Source organism: Mytilus trossulus, chromosome 3 (genome assembly GCF_036588685.1).
Source record: "Mytilus trossulus isolate FHL-02 chromosome 3, PNRI_Mtr1.1.1.hap1, whole genome shotgun sequence".
NCBI lineage: Eukaryota > Metazoa > Mollusca > Bivalvia > Mytilida > Mytilidae > Mytilus > Mytilus trossulus.
Genome location: NC_086375.1, coordinates 39,694,008 through 39,708,582, shown reverse-complemented (window position 1 = coordinate 39,708,582; position 14,575 = coordinate 39,694,008). Strand labels below are relative to the sequence as shown.

The window sequence follows — 14,575 nt, the reverse complement described above, 5'->3', positions numbered from 1 at the left end:
ATCTCTATTTGTCTGGCCTCGGGTCTTTTCCTAGACATTTACTTGAAACCATTCTGAGAGAAAAAATGAGCAATCATCACCTGTGTATGAAGTTGAGACTTATCGGCTGTTGTTTAAGCTCTGAACAAAGTGTTTGAGTAAGGTGTCATGCCACCAACATCCTTTCAAATCAAAGTTCGATAAAACTAAAAACGAAAAGTGAAGCAAAATAGTGACAAGATGGCGGGAAACTTTGAATTGCTAAATTTGATAGGCAGTGGAACTTTTGGCCAAGCATGGCTTGCAAGAAACAAAAAAGATAATTCAAAATGTGTGATCAAAGTAGTAAAAATTCTTAAAATGTCTGAAGGTGAACTTGATCAAGCTTTGACAGAGGTTTCAGTTCTAGCAAGATGTAAAAATACCAACATTATAAAATATCTTGATGCCTTTGTTGACGAAGGGTCTCTTAAAATAGTAATGGAATATGCAGATGGAGGTATATATTGACTGAATGACTCAGAGGTGGATTAAGGAGGGGGGGCGACAAATTTGATTGCTTATAGAGGGAATCATTGAAGCGTGACTGGAGCGGGGGCCCCTCTTAGGCAGTCAGTGGGCCCCCACTTAGGGAAATTTCTGGATCTGGCAGTGTGTCTAGCTATTAATTTAAATGTTCATCATAACACTACCCGACCAAAGAATAAAAAGCAGCTAAAGGCAACCAATGGGTTCAAAACAGCAAGAAAAATCCAGTGTACATGTTTAACCGAAGGGTACATGTAGTCCAAAATAATTATGACATCTTGATAGGCTTACATCAACGGATTCAAAGCAAAAATTTATAATAGCCTTCCCAAGATGTCACAATTATTTGAACTACCTGAAGGGCAGACATCAGTGGCCCCTAAACAATAATGTGTAGTTCAGTGAAAATGGACATCACACTTAATTCTAGTCCAAAATAATTATAACTTAAAAGGTTATTTTATTTTTTGCTTCACTGTTATAGAGACTGAGTGAGTTTGACTGTAAGTAAAAATAAAATATCCTTTCAAGATATCAATTATTTGGCCTAACTGAACTCCAAACATAAAAATGAACTAAATTAAAAAGACTTACATAGACTGGGTACAAAGCTTACGACATGGGACAGGGGCAAAAATGTGGCATGGTTGAAAATGTTTTGTGGAAATACATGAATTATATAAATAAAATCAAACTTGTTTTTAATACTAAGTTTAAAATAAATACTTGCATAACCAGATTTTAATGTGTGGAAATAAAACCATTGTCATCTCAAAATCTGGGGATAGATATGCCATTCATCATTTTCATTTCCCCTGTCATGCCTGTGAAATGTCTATGAATTGCTCATGACTGATAACTTATTGATGAACTCATGAAAAAAGTTTATGAACCATTCAATTTTATGATCAGCAAATGGACCAGAATGATCATGAACCAAGGAATGACAAATATTTACATTAACTCCTTTGCTGTTTGGGACTACCAACCAGAATGCATTGATGTTAAACAGCCATCCATTGTCATCAGTTTTGTCTTGCTTGTGAGATATAAGTGTTTTGCTTTAACATGTTCAGGGGTGGATCCAAACATTTTAAAATGGGGGTTCCCAACCAAGGACAAAGGGGGCGGTTCAGACCACATGTCCTCATTCAAATATATTGAGTGTCCAATAAAATGGAACCTGCCCTGGATCCACCACTGATGTTTGTATATGCTGCATTTGAAGAGATTACAAAAATTATGATGTACAGTTTGTAAATTGTGATAAACTTGCGCATGCATGACAGGCAAGACATATATCAGTGTATTGTGTTTTTTGTTTGTAAAGATTCATATATATTAAATGGTCATGATGGTGTTTTCTTTATAAATATTATCATTATATATGAAAGAATTTGTTATCTTTTTTTTTAACCATTCGTTTTCATGATTAGACATTTATATTGTAGTATATTATTGTCATCTTCTCATGTTTATAGAGATATATGATTTCTAAAGTTTAAAAAGTTAATAAAAAGAAATTCAAAACAAGATATTTTTTATTTGCAGGAGATCTGCACAAAAGAATAGTTAACCAGAAAGGGATACATTTTGGTAAGGAGGTAAGCAAAACCATGTATTATAAGTTACATGCATGTCTGACATGAGCTGTAAATACAGTATATGTATATTTCTTTTAACACAGGGTCTTTCAGCATGTTCAGCAAAGGAAACCATGTGAGGAAAAAAGTTGTTAAATGTTAAATGTTAGTTATATAGCTTTTGACATGTTTAATTTTTATGATTTAAACCATGTATATTGTAACATTAAAGTTGTACATGCTTTTTCGACACAAACATCTTTAAGAGAATAAGTTACATGTAAAACATGATAATATACACTCATAATTTACAGTCTCTCTTATGTAACCTTAACATGTTAGAAAAGGTCATAACCCTCAGTTTGAGATACACGAAAAAAAAATGGTGGTCCAGGAGTACAAATGTATAAGTCATAATTTTTCTATTACATGTAAATGTTTTAAAAAATGAAATTATTTTTCTTTTCAGGCAATTCTTGATTGGTTTGTACAGATCTGCTTTGCATTGAAGTATATACATTCCCAGAATATTTTACATAGAGGTATTCATATTTGATAACAAAAAGTTTGAGACAGTTTGAGTAAAAAAAAAAAATGATGAATGATAGGGATACATGTAATTGAAACTTTTGACTCAATTTGTCCAGTCCATTTTCTAATGATAAATTCTCAAACTAGATGTTGATTTTGTGTTTTTTCAGGCTTTCAAAACCTTTTTTTACTTGTAATTTTTGTTGTCCTCCTTTTAATTGTGAGTTTTATAAATTATTGTTGATTATCTCAACAAGATTGATTTACCCCCTTGAGCCAGTCACGGCGAAAGCGAGAAAAGCAATCAAGTTTAGATGACTAACAATAATATGTTGATCACTATTTTACCTATGACAACATTGTCAATTTCATTTAGCAACGCCATGTGGCTCCTTAGTTTCTAGGGATAATTTTCCATCTCAAGCGAGTAGCATGATATGAAAAATTATCACAAAAAAAAGATCAAAGGAAAAATGCACAAAATAGCGATAATTATAGATTATCGTTGATTATCTCAACGAGATTGATTTTCTCGCTTGAGCTGGTACAGCGAAAGTGAGAAAAGCAATCGAGATGAGATGACCAATGATAATCTGTTTATCGCTATTTTACCTATGACGACTTTGTCAATTTCAATGTCAATTTCGTTAGCAACGCCACGTGGCCTCCTTAGTTTCTAGTAATAATTTTTCCATCTCAAGCGAGAAGCATGATATGAAAATTATCACAAAAAAAGATCAAAGGAAAAATGCGCAAAATAGCCATAATGGATTTTATCAGTAAATATTAACCTTGGAAATTGAAGTCAACATTCCTCAGAATAATAGAATGTGTTCATGTAACCAACAACGTTACAGGACTACTTTATATCAATCAAATATATATATAAAGGGAAACAATAATAATAATTAGATGTTTTAATTTTTAATTTTCCTGTTTGAAGATCATGCACAGAGGATAGAAAGAGATTACAAAAATTATGATGTATGATCAACACCTAATTGCTGAAACTACTATTTTTTCAATTTATAAAGTGACATAACTTGAGATGGCAAACCAAAGTTAGAGAACAAAAACTAATTTTTGGTAAAACTTCATGCCTCCCCTAGGATGAGGACACCAAAACAAATCAACTCCAACTCCTGAAACAACCCCCAAACCCCTCCCCCAGCACCTGCAAAAATTTAATTGGCTTTTAGCTCGGTCTAGCTTATTTTGTTTACCTATCATTCATATAAACCTGTAGACTATTGATATATCTGTTTATAATTGCAGACTTGAAGACGCAGAACATATTTCTTACATCACAGAATGTGGTGAAGATTGGTGATTTTGGAATAGCCAGGGTTTTAAGAGACAGTGCTGATTGTGCTATGACAGCTATTGGAACGCCTTTCTACTTGAGCCCAGAAATATGCCAGAAAAAGCCGTATCCTTGACTATGTTTAAACTTGGGATACTCCCATAGTTATAAATAATTGAGTAAAGAGACTAAATATACATGTATTTATAACAGGTCGCAGATAGAAAATGTTACAAACTTTTCATTAAAACTAACAAACTTCTAAATTTGATAACTTCCAATATAAACTATTCTTACACAAAAATAAAACAAGAAATCTGATCAGTAGTTTAGACATTCATGAAAACTTGTGATTTCAGAAATCATGGCAAAATGTTGTTGCCGTATTGGTTTTTTTATTTTTTTAAACCAATAAATATATAAAAATTTACAACAGCAGGTTTACTTTTAGTTTAATAGATAAATTTTAAATAAATGATGAATTTTAGATGCACTTGAAAGTATGCTGTATTTTGCATATTTTTTCCCTACAAATAAGAATCACAATGAAGATGGTGGTCATTGCAGGTCACTGTTGATTTTTACTTAACTGTATCAGATATAACCACAAAAGTGATATGTGGGCCCTTGGATGTGTTCTTTATGAAATGTGTACCCTTCATGTACCTTTCAATGCCAAGGATTTTGATTCTCTAGTGATGAAGATAATGACGGGCCAGTTTGATCCTCTGCCAAGGTACAGTACATATAACAAAGATTCAGTGAAGGTTGTATGAAATAAGACTTGTTTTTTGTCATTGTCAGGGTGTTTTTTTCTAAAATCATGTCTCTGAGATTAAATTATTTTCAAGCAGAATACATGTAGTATGTATTGATTAAAAAGCAGAATAAGATTAAATGCCCAGAATGACACCTCTCTAAATTATGTGGAAAAAAATATAAACAAATGTTGTGAACATTCTTGTAAACTTGATCAAGCAAAAATTTAATAGATTGTGAAAGTAAATTATCTGAGTTATCTCCCATATAAATTTGGTCAAAATTTAAGATAATTTTCTTTGTTGCAAAAAAAACACCCAAATTATTATGCATTGTACATGCCAGTGTGCATGCTTATGGAATACATACAAACTACATGTCAATAATTGTGCCTTAACATCTCTTGATGATGAGTCATTTACTAAATAATTTTGTCTGATTATAAAAAGGAAAGGCAAGAAATATTTTAGACATAAGTTAAGATTTTAACCAAAGTTTAAAACATAACCATGTGCTTAGCAACCATAAGCATTGATAATTAAAAGGTCTGAGAACAAGAATATTGATGAAAGTAAACTTATCTGAGTATTGCATGATATGGCAATGACATTTACTTTCTATTTTAGTCACTTTGGTACCACCATAAGATACCTGTGTACCAGATTACTTGACAAAGACCCAGATAAAAGACTTTCAGCAAATGAAGCTTTGAATTTTTCACCTTTGAAGACATTTGTACAAAGATATGAACCAATCAAAAGAAAAATACCAACACTAGCTGTGAGACGGTTTTCCAGTAATTCTGAGAATAAAACAATCAGAAGAAGATCGGGGTCAGATAATATTAAACCAATGAAAAAAGAAGAAAAGAATGTCAAGAAGTCAATGAACTTTGTATCAAAAGATAATCAGGACCAGGCGGTTAGAAAGCAGAGTGACCCATTACGTAGCATACAAGTCCAGGAGAAGTTTACCAGACGACCAAGTATTAGAGCAGAATGTCCTAGCCCCAAAAAGAATAGCATTGACTGGATGTCTGATAAAGAAAATGTAAATATCACAAAAATATAATTGAACTTGGAATCGGATTAAAATATCTCTTCTTTAACTTTTATGCTATTTTTTGCATTTATTGATTGTCTTTAGAGAAATCTTTCTCTTAACTAGTGAAATATCTGTTCTCTACAAATATTTGGTTAAAATCTAGTTATGATGTAAATTTTTCTTTATTTTTTCTGATTTTCCCATTGTGACGTCATGAAAAAAGTTACCTTGTCTGATGACGTCACATATAAGGAACACAACTATCATAGCCAAGCAACTGCTCTAAAACGTTAATGTATTTGATTGAAGCAACTATTTATACTATAAATATAAAGATATTTTTGTTGTAGATAGATCCTAGGCGGCTTATTGGTAATAAGACCTATCAAGTGAAATATCCTAAATTCCGAAGATTTTCATTGGCTACTCCAAGGATAAAAAGAATTGTCTCTCAGCAAAGATCTTCTGTTTCAACAGATGAAAAAGACAAATGCAAACAGTTTAAGGTAAGAAAAACAAAAAAGTAGCATGAAATTTTCAAACAACACACGAATCATTATCATATAAAATATCGAATGGAAATGGGGAAATATGTCAAAGAGACAACAACCTGATCTAGAGTAAAAAACAGAAGCCAATGCTTATTTAAATTGAAACCAAAAATTTTGAGGGAAATGTTTCAAAATTGCACATAAATAAAAAGTTAAATTACTTTTGTGCGCACACAAGAAATGTTTGATCTCAGATTTATTTTTTTTAAATTCAATTTATATGTCATCATCTTTTCTGGCAGTTCTAATGAGTGTATACAAAATGGCAACTTTTCAAGATTGTGTTACTAAGAACATATTTGTTTGCAGTTAAAGTCATCAGAAAAAGATTTGTAAATATACATATATAATCTAAAAATCATTTATGAAATACACATTTTGTATTGTACACCATGGAAAAATGCCATGATTGAGATAGGATTGTAGTTCTCACTCACTACTTCACATGGAAAGTAGTCAGTTTTGGTATAACATATTATATTGGGATTTTGATTTTTATGACAATTTTCCTAAGAATTTTTCAAACTCTTTTATTATGTTGTATTTCTCATAAGATGATTACTTTTCCTTTCAGGAAGAATGTGTTAGATCAGTTTTATACAGAAATATAGAAAGAGAAAGTAGACAGTCGTCACATCCTTCTGATAGCAATAAAGAACAAGAAAATACCACTGTCGATGAAAGCATTGATGATGAAGTATTCAGTGATGCTAGCTTAGTGTTGGCCTCCCTGGAGGAAAGTCAGCAAACTGTTGTCAATGTAGCTAAAAGAGTGTCTGTAGAAAATGGAGGCAGAGGTCCAATGGAAAATGGACGGAGGATGTCTAATGGAAGTCATAGAAGAGCTTCAATTGAAAGTAATCTAAAAAGAATGTCTCTGGAGAAGGGAAGGAGAGAATCAGTAGATAATGGTAGAAGGCATTCAGTAGAGAATAGCAGAAGAGCTTCAATTGAAAGTAATTTGAAGTTTTCAAAGGAAAACAGAAGAGTGTCCATGGAAAAGGGAAGAAGAGAGTCTGTAGAAAAAAGTAGAAGGTCTTCAATTGAAAGTGGCAAAAGAGCATCAATTGAAAATGGTCAAAAGGCATTAAGAGGGAATGACCGAAGAAAATCAGTTGAGAATAATCAAAGACCTGGAATTGATAATCGTCCTAAAACCACTGCTAAACTTCAAAGAAGGCCTACAGTAGATAAAAATTATCGTAGAGTTTCTGGGTCAGAGGGATGTTTGGTTGTACCCAACACTGCCTCAGAAGATCCAAAGGTTATAAGAAGGTCATGCTCATATGATGCCATCAGGAATGAAAAGGAAACATTAAATGTTGGAGACAGTTCATCATCCTTAAATAAAAAGAAAAAATCTGAATCAGATACATTTTTAGTTAAAAAGCCACCTTCTGGATCCCTTGATAATTCAATTTCTGGTAAGGAATACAAATATTAATTTTAAGGTAGTGCTTAGCATATGGTTCAGCAGAAAATGTTAAAAGTTTTATGATATGATGATTCTTTGTTTTGTAGTTTGAAAATAAGCATGTTTAATGGAATACCTAAACACTACAGGGAGATAACTCTGTAAAAATCAGCTTATCCTTTAAATCACAATGTATTGTTATAGAAATACTAAGCTTCTCAATTATCAAAATTAGTATTTGTCAAACTGCTATATACCCAATGAAAATTTTCCAAAAAAGTGTGTGGTTCAAGGTCTTTGAAATTTTTATATTTTTGTATAAAAAAGGATCAGAGTAAATATTTTGTCAAAATTTTATGAAAATCAAACGAAACAAATTTCACTAAGTCAATGTGTTTGGTACCACCTTAAATAAAAGAAAGTGGAAACTAAAAAGAAAATTTCTGTCAATTTGGTCTCTTGTGAAGAGTTGTCTCATTGGCAATCATACCACATCTTCTTTTTTATTTAAAATGTCATGTACTACATTATGAGGTGGTAATTGCTATTTGTTAACATTTTAAATTAGAACAACACAATTTGCAAACACTAGTACAATTTGATTCAGTGGATATGAATTAAAAAACAAAACTTTTTCTAATGTGAGAATTATTATTGTGATATCTATACTATTAAACGAGAAGACCTCATTTTTGGTGTCGCTTCTCTTCTTTCCACAATTAATTGATCAACAGGCCTCTGTGTCCTATAGGTACAGTGCATAGTGCCATTTGTCATCCATTCATATGATTATTCAGATTGAGTTATTTTTGGAGAAAAACGAGAAAAAAGACATCCGGATATTGCCCCGTCATTGGACGAAATTTTAAGTCAAATTAGACTTCCGGTTTACGTTTTTCTCTATACTTTGAACATACATATACAAAGAATAAAGTGTATTTTCAGAATTATATTTGTTATCAGTTTTAAGTTTACTATCCACGGCTGTCACAGAGTTTATTAAATGGAGAGGGTCTGTATACTATATCAATGACCACTATGGATCGGATTAGTAAACCTAGAATTGAAAGTAAATACACTATATTTATATAGTAATGAATGTTCATAATATACAGATAAGCGCTAAAAATATTCATAAAATAATTCAAACCAGAAAACTAGCGGCCTTATTTATGTACAAAAAAATGAACGAAAAACAATTATGTAACACATAAACAAACAACAACCACTGAATTACAGGCTCCTTACTTGAATGTTCATAACATACTAAATGTATGTTCATATTGAAATTGATAGAAAACCAAAAAATGGGAATATTGGAAATAAAGGAAGAGGGATAAAAAAAAAAAAACATTTTCCTGTCCCCAATAACCTATGACTTTATCTTATACTACTTTTGCTGAAATTTTCCAGTCATTCAATAATTTACAAAATTCGTCCAACAACACTTTACATACCTTAAACTACGCTCTGAAAGCCCGCGATTTCGCGGGTGTGTTCTAGTAAACTTGAAAAGGTGAATACAAAAATCATGAATATATGTGTCTGATTTCAGAATGTGATCGAGTTTTAATTATTGCGATACTCACCCAGTCCCATTATTCACTATAATAATAATCTGGCAATAATTTCTGAATTTACAGTATTAATTTATGCATATTTTCTCTGAATGTTAATTATGAGTTGCTAATACTATGAGGTCTTTTCAGCTGTCAATGCTAAGGACACATCGTCGTCTGCTGATAAAGAGATGTCTAAGTATATCAACAAAGCATTATACATGTCCCTGCAGGACTATTTACAGTCACCAAATACAGCAAAAAACAAAGTGTTCAAGAGACTTGGGGATATATTTGGAGAAGAAAAATTAGATGAAATTTTGGAAGTTTGTCGAGAATGTCTTTACAACAATGATAATTATGACACATTTCATTCAATGTTGTCTGAGACAGACGTCATATGCCTACCTCTTGTTTTTCAGTATTTACAATTAGAAGGATCTCAGTAATGTGTTGTATTGAAAGTTTCATTATTAAGGATTTTTGAAATTAATTTGGAAGGGGGTGACTCCCAAACCCATTCTTCTAGAAAGATAAATAATCTTTCGTTATATTAGGTGTTTTTAGAAATAAAAAAATAAAAAAATTGAGAAATAATACAAATTGTTCATGATGGTGCTAATTTGAATATTCTGTGCAAGTGTACATGTACTGGTACGGTAATATTGCTTATAGAAAACTTTATAATGTGTAATCTTTACAAGTTACACATGGCATGTAATAAGTTTTCTCAATTTCCTGAATACAACTTAACTTTAAGATGTTTTACTTTCAACAGTTTATAAAACTGTATATGTTGATTTTCAATATTTGCCCTATATTTTGGGTCAAATAAGGACCTTAATATTCCAACATAATGTTTGAAGTATTCATGGGTTTTTTTGTGCAATACAAGCTTTGTATGTTTAATTTCGTTTTCATTGCAAATATATTTTTGATATATGTATTGTAGTCAGAGTAAATAAATATACAATGTCTATATACATATATGTACTATACATTGCCCCTATTGGCATAAGATTTTCCTGTGATCTGAAATTTATATTTACTATCAGATATTCTTATTTATTGTTTATCTTTATTGTAGTTATATTTATACAGTTTGTAGAATTGAGTTTGGAAATTATTAAAAAATTGTTGAATATGTGAATGTTTTGTTTGTATGTTTTAGTATTTAAACAGACATGGGACACATTGGCTTAATTGGGTTGTTTTTCATGTTAGGATTTTGATACAGATCAGGCCTTATATTGGAGAGTTAGCTATTGGCTGTTTTCATTACTAGTGTTGCATGGCCTAGTACAATGAATTTATGTGGCGTAAAATTCACATTATAATGTTGACTGCAAATCTCTTCCAGGTATACAGTATTCGTTTGAAATTTTATCAGGAGCTGAATTCACAAATACCATTTGAAGCATTTGCTCAGTGACTCATGGAAGCTTTACTCACCATTTAGTCTATGTCATCCTAAATTAAGATTCCCATCTGAAACAAATTGTCAATTTTAACTTTAGTTTTATTCTTATATTGGATGCTTTACTGATGTTTGCTAAAGGGCCAGTGGCAAGTATTTCATGCATTTTCTAGACAAAAACAATAACAATACATCTATAAGGTAGCAGGAAATTTGAACTGCCCCTGGCATGGATAATGGCAAAAGATTTGCCTTCGTGCCATCTTCAGACCTGACTGTGAGTTTATATGCAAGAATTCTTAAATGCAAGAAACTGGCATATTGTAAGGTATACACAAATACATGGAAATAGTTACAAAATTTGAACAGAATGACTTAGATTGATACAGTAGAAATAGTTCATAGATTTTCAGATATATTATATTTCAAGATCATCTTTAAATTGCACTGGATGTTACTTTAAGCAAATAACAAATTGACAAAGATGGCATATACATTGTACTGGCAAGTAATATAAACATATCCATGTGTTCATTATACTCCCATTACATTAAGTATTTTATAATCAAAGTGTAAGCACTGAAGGTGAAGATTTCTTAAATTAGTCAGCTGGAAACAAAATTAACATTAAATGGTATTAAGCATTGGTTGGTTTTTTTGGTGGGTGAGGGTTAAAGAATCAATTTGCTAATGTTCAGTTGGAATCAACACTAAAAAGTTTCTTTTGGTGTCAATCCTCTGACTTCTGTTGCAAAAAGCAAGTCATAGGGATATTGATCAGTGGTAACAAAGTCTTTAATTAACTCCTTTCATGCTTTATATTTTGCTGAAGGTTGAAGACCTAGATGCCTTATGATATGAAGTTTTGGTCTGTCAAATGTCCATTGTTCTTGACATCATTTTCATGTTTCAGACTATTTAATAAAGAAGTTAATATGTTTGTAATGTTAATTTCTCTCTTATGAGTAATATGATACTATATTTAGTATACATGACAAGGTCCTCAAACCGGTCAGAACTTTTTCACCTGACCTTGGCCCCTTTTTATGGGTCAGTGAACAAGATTAATAGTCCAGCCAATCTAGCATAAATTTCACCTTAAGGTAATTGCAACAGAACATTTTAAAGTTTTAATCTTTAGCATTATGCCCCAAATATTCACAGAAAAAAGTCCAACAAGATCTTATTTAAGGAAGACTAAATAAACAAGATTTTAAAATTCCTATGGAGATTTGTATTGAAATGGGAGATAACTCTGTAAAAAAGGTAGAAATATCTATAAAAATTGATCCAAAATTATAACTTTAAGGCTTCTATTCAGCAGAATGTATTGATTCTTGATATGTTAGCTGCCTTTAGAGTATAACAAACAACTCTAAAAGTGTTTTATATCTTTTATCAAGCTACAACCTAGATTTCTTAATTCATTGGTTGACCATTTATTAAATTTTTCATTATGTCAAGGTAAAGAATCTCTTTTTGTGGTTTAAAGTTTTTTTAAACAAGATAGATGCTGAACAAATATAACAAGTGAACTGTGAGCTACTGCTCACTGATGATACCCCAGCTGCAAGTGGATAATATTAATAGTGTAAAAATATGCAAGTGTTCGGTAAACAGGAAGTTGTCGAGTGATGAATCTGAAAACGCATCACACGGTATAGCTGACTTATATAAATCCTGAAACCAAATTTCAGAAATCCTTGTATTGTAGTTCCTGAGAAAAATGTGACGGAAATTTTCAACTTGGCTATCATGTGTAAAATCATACAAGTGTTCGGTAAACAGGAAGTTGTCGAGTGATGAATCTGAAAACCCATCACACGGTATAGCTGACTTATATAAATCCTGAAACCAAATTTCAGAAATCCTTGTATTGTAGTTCCTGAGAAAAATGTGACAAAAATTTTCAACTTGGCTATCATGTGTAAAATCATACAAGTGTTCGGTAAACAGGAAGTTGTTGAGTGATCAATCTGAAAACGCATCACACGGTATAGCTGACTTAGATAAACCCTGAAACCAAATTTCAGAAATCCTTGTATTGCAGTTCCTGAGAAAAATGTGACGAAAATTTTCAACTTAGCTATCATGTGTAAAATCATACAAGTGTTCTGTAAACAGGAAGTTGTCCAGTGATCAATCTGAAAACGCATCACACAGTTTAGCTGACTTAGATAAACCCTGAAACCAAATTTCAGAAATCCTTGTATTGTAGTTCCTGAGAAAAATGTGACGAAAAATATTCATGGGACAGACGGACTTACTGACGGAAGGACAGACAGAGATAAAACAGTATACCCCCCTTTTTTTAATACGGGGGTATAACTAACAGATATAAACAATACAAAATTTTTACATTATTTTTTCAAAATGGTCCCAAAGCCAAAAATTTGCAATTACCTTAATGAAAAATGCGCAAAAAAAAATATATACCCATAACACTTCAGTTTTGTACATTTCATGAGCAGAAGATTATATAATATAGTAGTCAAAATCAAACTTGTAACCCCAACAAATATCATATTCTACATGAATTTTATGAAAATCAACCAAAAGCTGACATAAAAAAAAACTCATTTTTGCGGAGTTATCTCCTCTTTCCAATGATAATTTCCATAGGAAATTAAAAATGCTGATTTTGAGTTTTCCACAAGTCAGATTTTATGGGACTTTTTTCTGTCATTATTTGGGGCTAAATGCTATAGATTAGAACTAAAAAAATGACTGTTGCATTTAGTTTCAGGTTAAAACTTAGTTTGACAGATCTAGTATATTTGGTGTATGGAATGATTTAAAATGTACATGTTGAACCAGCAGGTGTCATCTGACATTTCATTTATCTTTATTTTATTAATGTTTAATATGCAAAAGGTCAACTATATTTGGTGAATGGAAATGTTTTATGATGTGCGGGTCATTCTGGCATTTTTATTTGACCTCCCAACCTTATTTTCACGGTTCATTGCTCAATTAAGTTTTGTGACTGTTTTCCCTAAAAGCAAGAAGTAAACTATATTTGATAAATGGAATGATTGTAAGATGTCTGTCTGTCTGGTACATATCATAGGACCTTGTTGATTGGACAATTTTCTAGGTTTTTACTTTTTTCTTGGATACTATTAGCAATTGGTCAGCTGTATTTAATGCAGCTTGATTGTAGGGTGTATTTGTCTGTCTGGCAGGGTTCATCTGACCTTGGCCCCAATTTTCATATTTCATTGCTAAATGTTTAATTTTGGTCAAGTATATTATTTTGACATCAATCAATAGGTCAACTTTATTTGGTGTATGGAATGATTGTAAAGCATACATGTATTTCTGGGAGGTTGACCACATTTTCCTGGATCAAGTTACATTTATGTGATACTTCTAGTAAAGCTTATATTTAGGACTAACAACACAATTTCAATGGTCAGTAAAGCAGGCTTTTAGCAGAATAGTTTGTTCTGGACATTGCAGTAGGTTGAGTCTTCCAATTATGGGTATGCATTGATGAATGCAATTTTTCGAAATACAATAACCAATACTTTGCATGTGGATATTATTGTGTGCGTCATTTGTTGATGTGGTTCATAAATGTTTCTCATTTTTTATTTAGATTAGGATATTGGTTTTCCTGTTGTAATGGTTTTTATACACGTCATTTTTTAGGCATTATGGCTTGCCATTTGGTGGGAGTTGAGGCTCAGTGTTGAAGACCGTACTTTGACCTATAATTGTTCACTTTTACAAATTACGACTTGAATGGATAACCGTCTCATATCACATCTTCTAATTTGTGGTCTTTAAAAGTAATTGTAGGATTTTTTTTAAAACTTTTTAATGGTGTTTATATATGTACCTTTTGTAAGACAGGGAGGGTTGCAATCTTTAGCACAGTGCTATTTGTGGTTGATGTTAGTTT

At 31.7% G+C, this 14,575-nt stretch overlaps 1 protein-coding gene across 1 annotated transcript; it reads left to right on the top strand.

The window, feature by feature from the left end:
• Positions 1-8: 8 nt before the first annotated feature.
• Positions 9-10,320, top strand: LOC134711459 (uncharacterized). The gene is made up of 9 exons (XM_063572060.1): positions 9-478; positions 2,059-2,111; positions 2,560-2,632; positions 3,897-4,050; positions 4,523-4,660; positions 5,310-5,733; positions 6,078-6,233; positions 6,853-7,702; positions 9,402-10,320. Exons 1-9 carry the CDS (start codon positions 220-222, stop codon positions 9,698-9,700), a joined length of 2,406 nt encoding a protein of 801 aa, XP_063428130.1. The 5' UTR covers positions 9-219; the 3' UTR covers positions 9,701-10,320.
• The last annotated feature ends 4,255 nt before the right edge of the window (positions 10,321-14,575 follow it).

Coding starts and splice junctions, on each gene's coding strand:
- LOC134711459 (XM_063572060.1), top strand. CDS start 220: ATGGCGGGAAACTTTGAATTGCTAAATTTGATAGGCAGTGGAACTTTT. Junction 2,112..2,559: donor GGATACATTTTGGTAAGGAG/GTAAGCAAAACC, acceptor TTTTCTTTTCAG/GCAATTCTTGATTGGTTTGT. Junction 4,661..5,309: donor CAGTTTGATCCTCTGCCAAG/GTACAGTACATA, acceptor TTTCTATTTTAG/TCACTTTGGTACCACCATAA.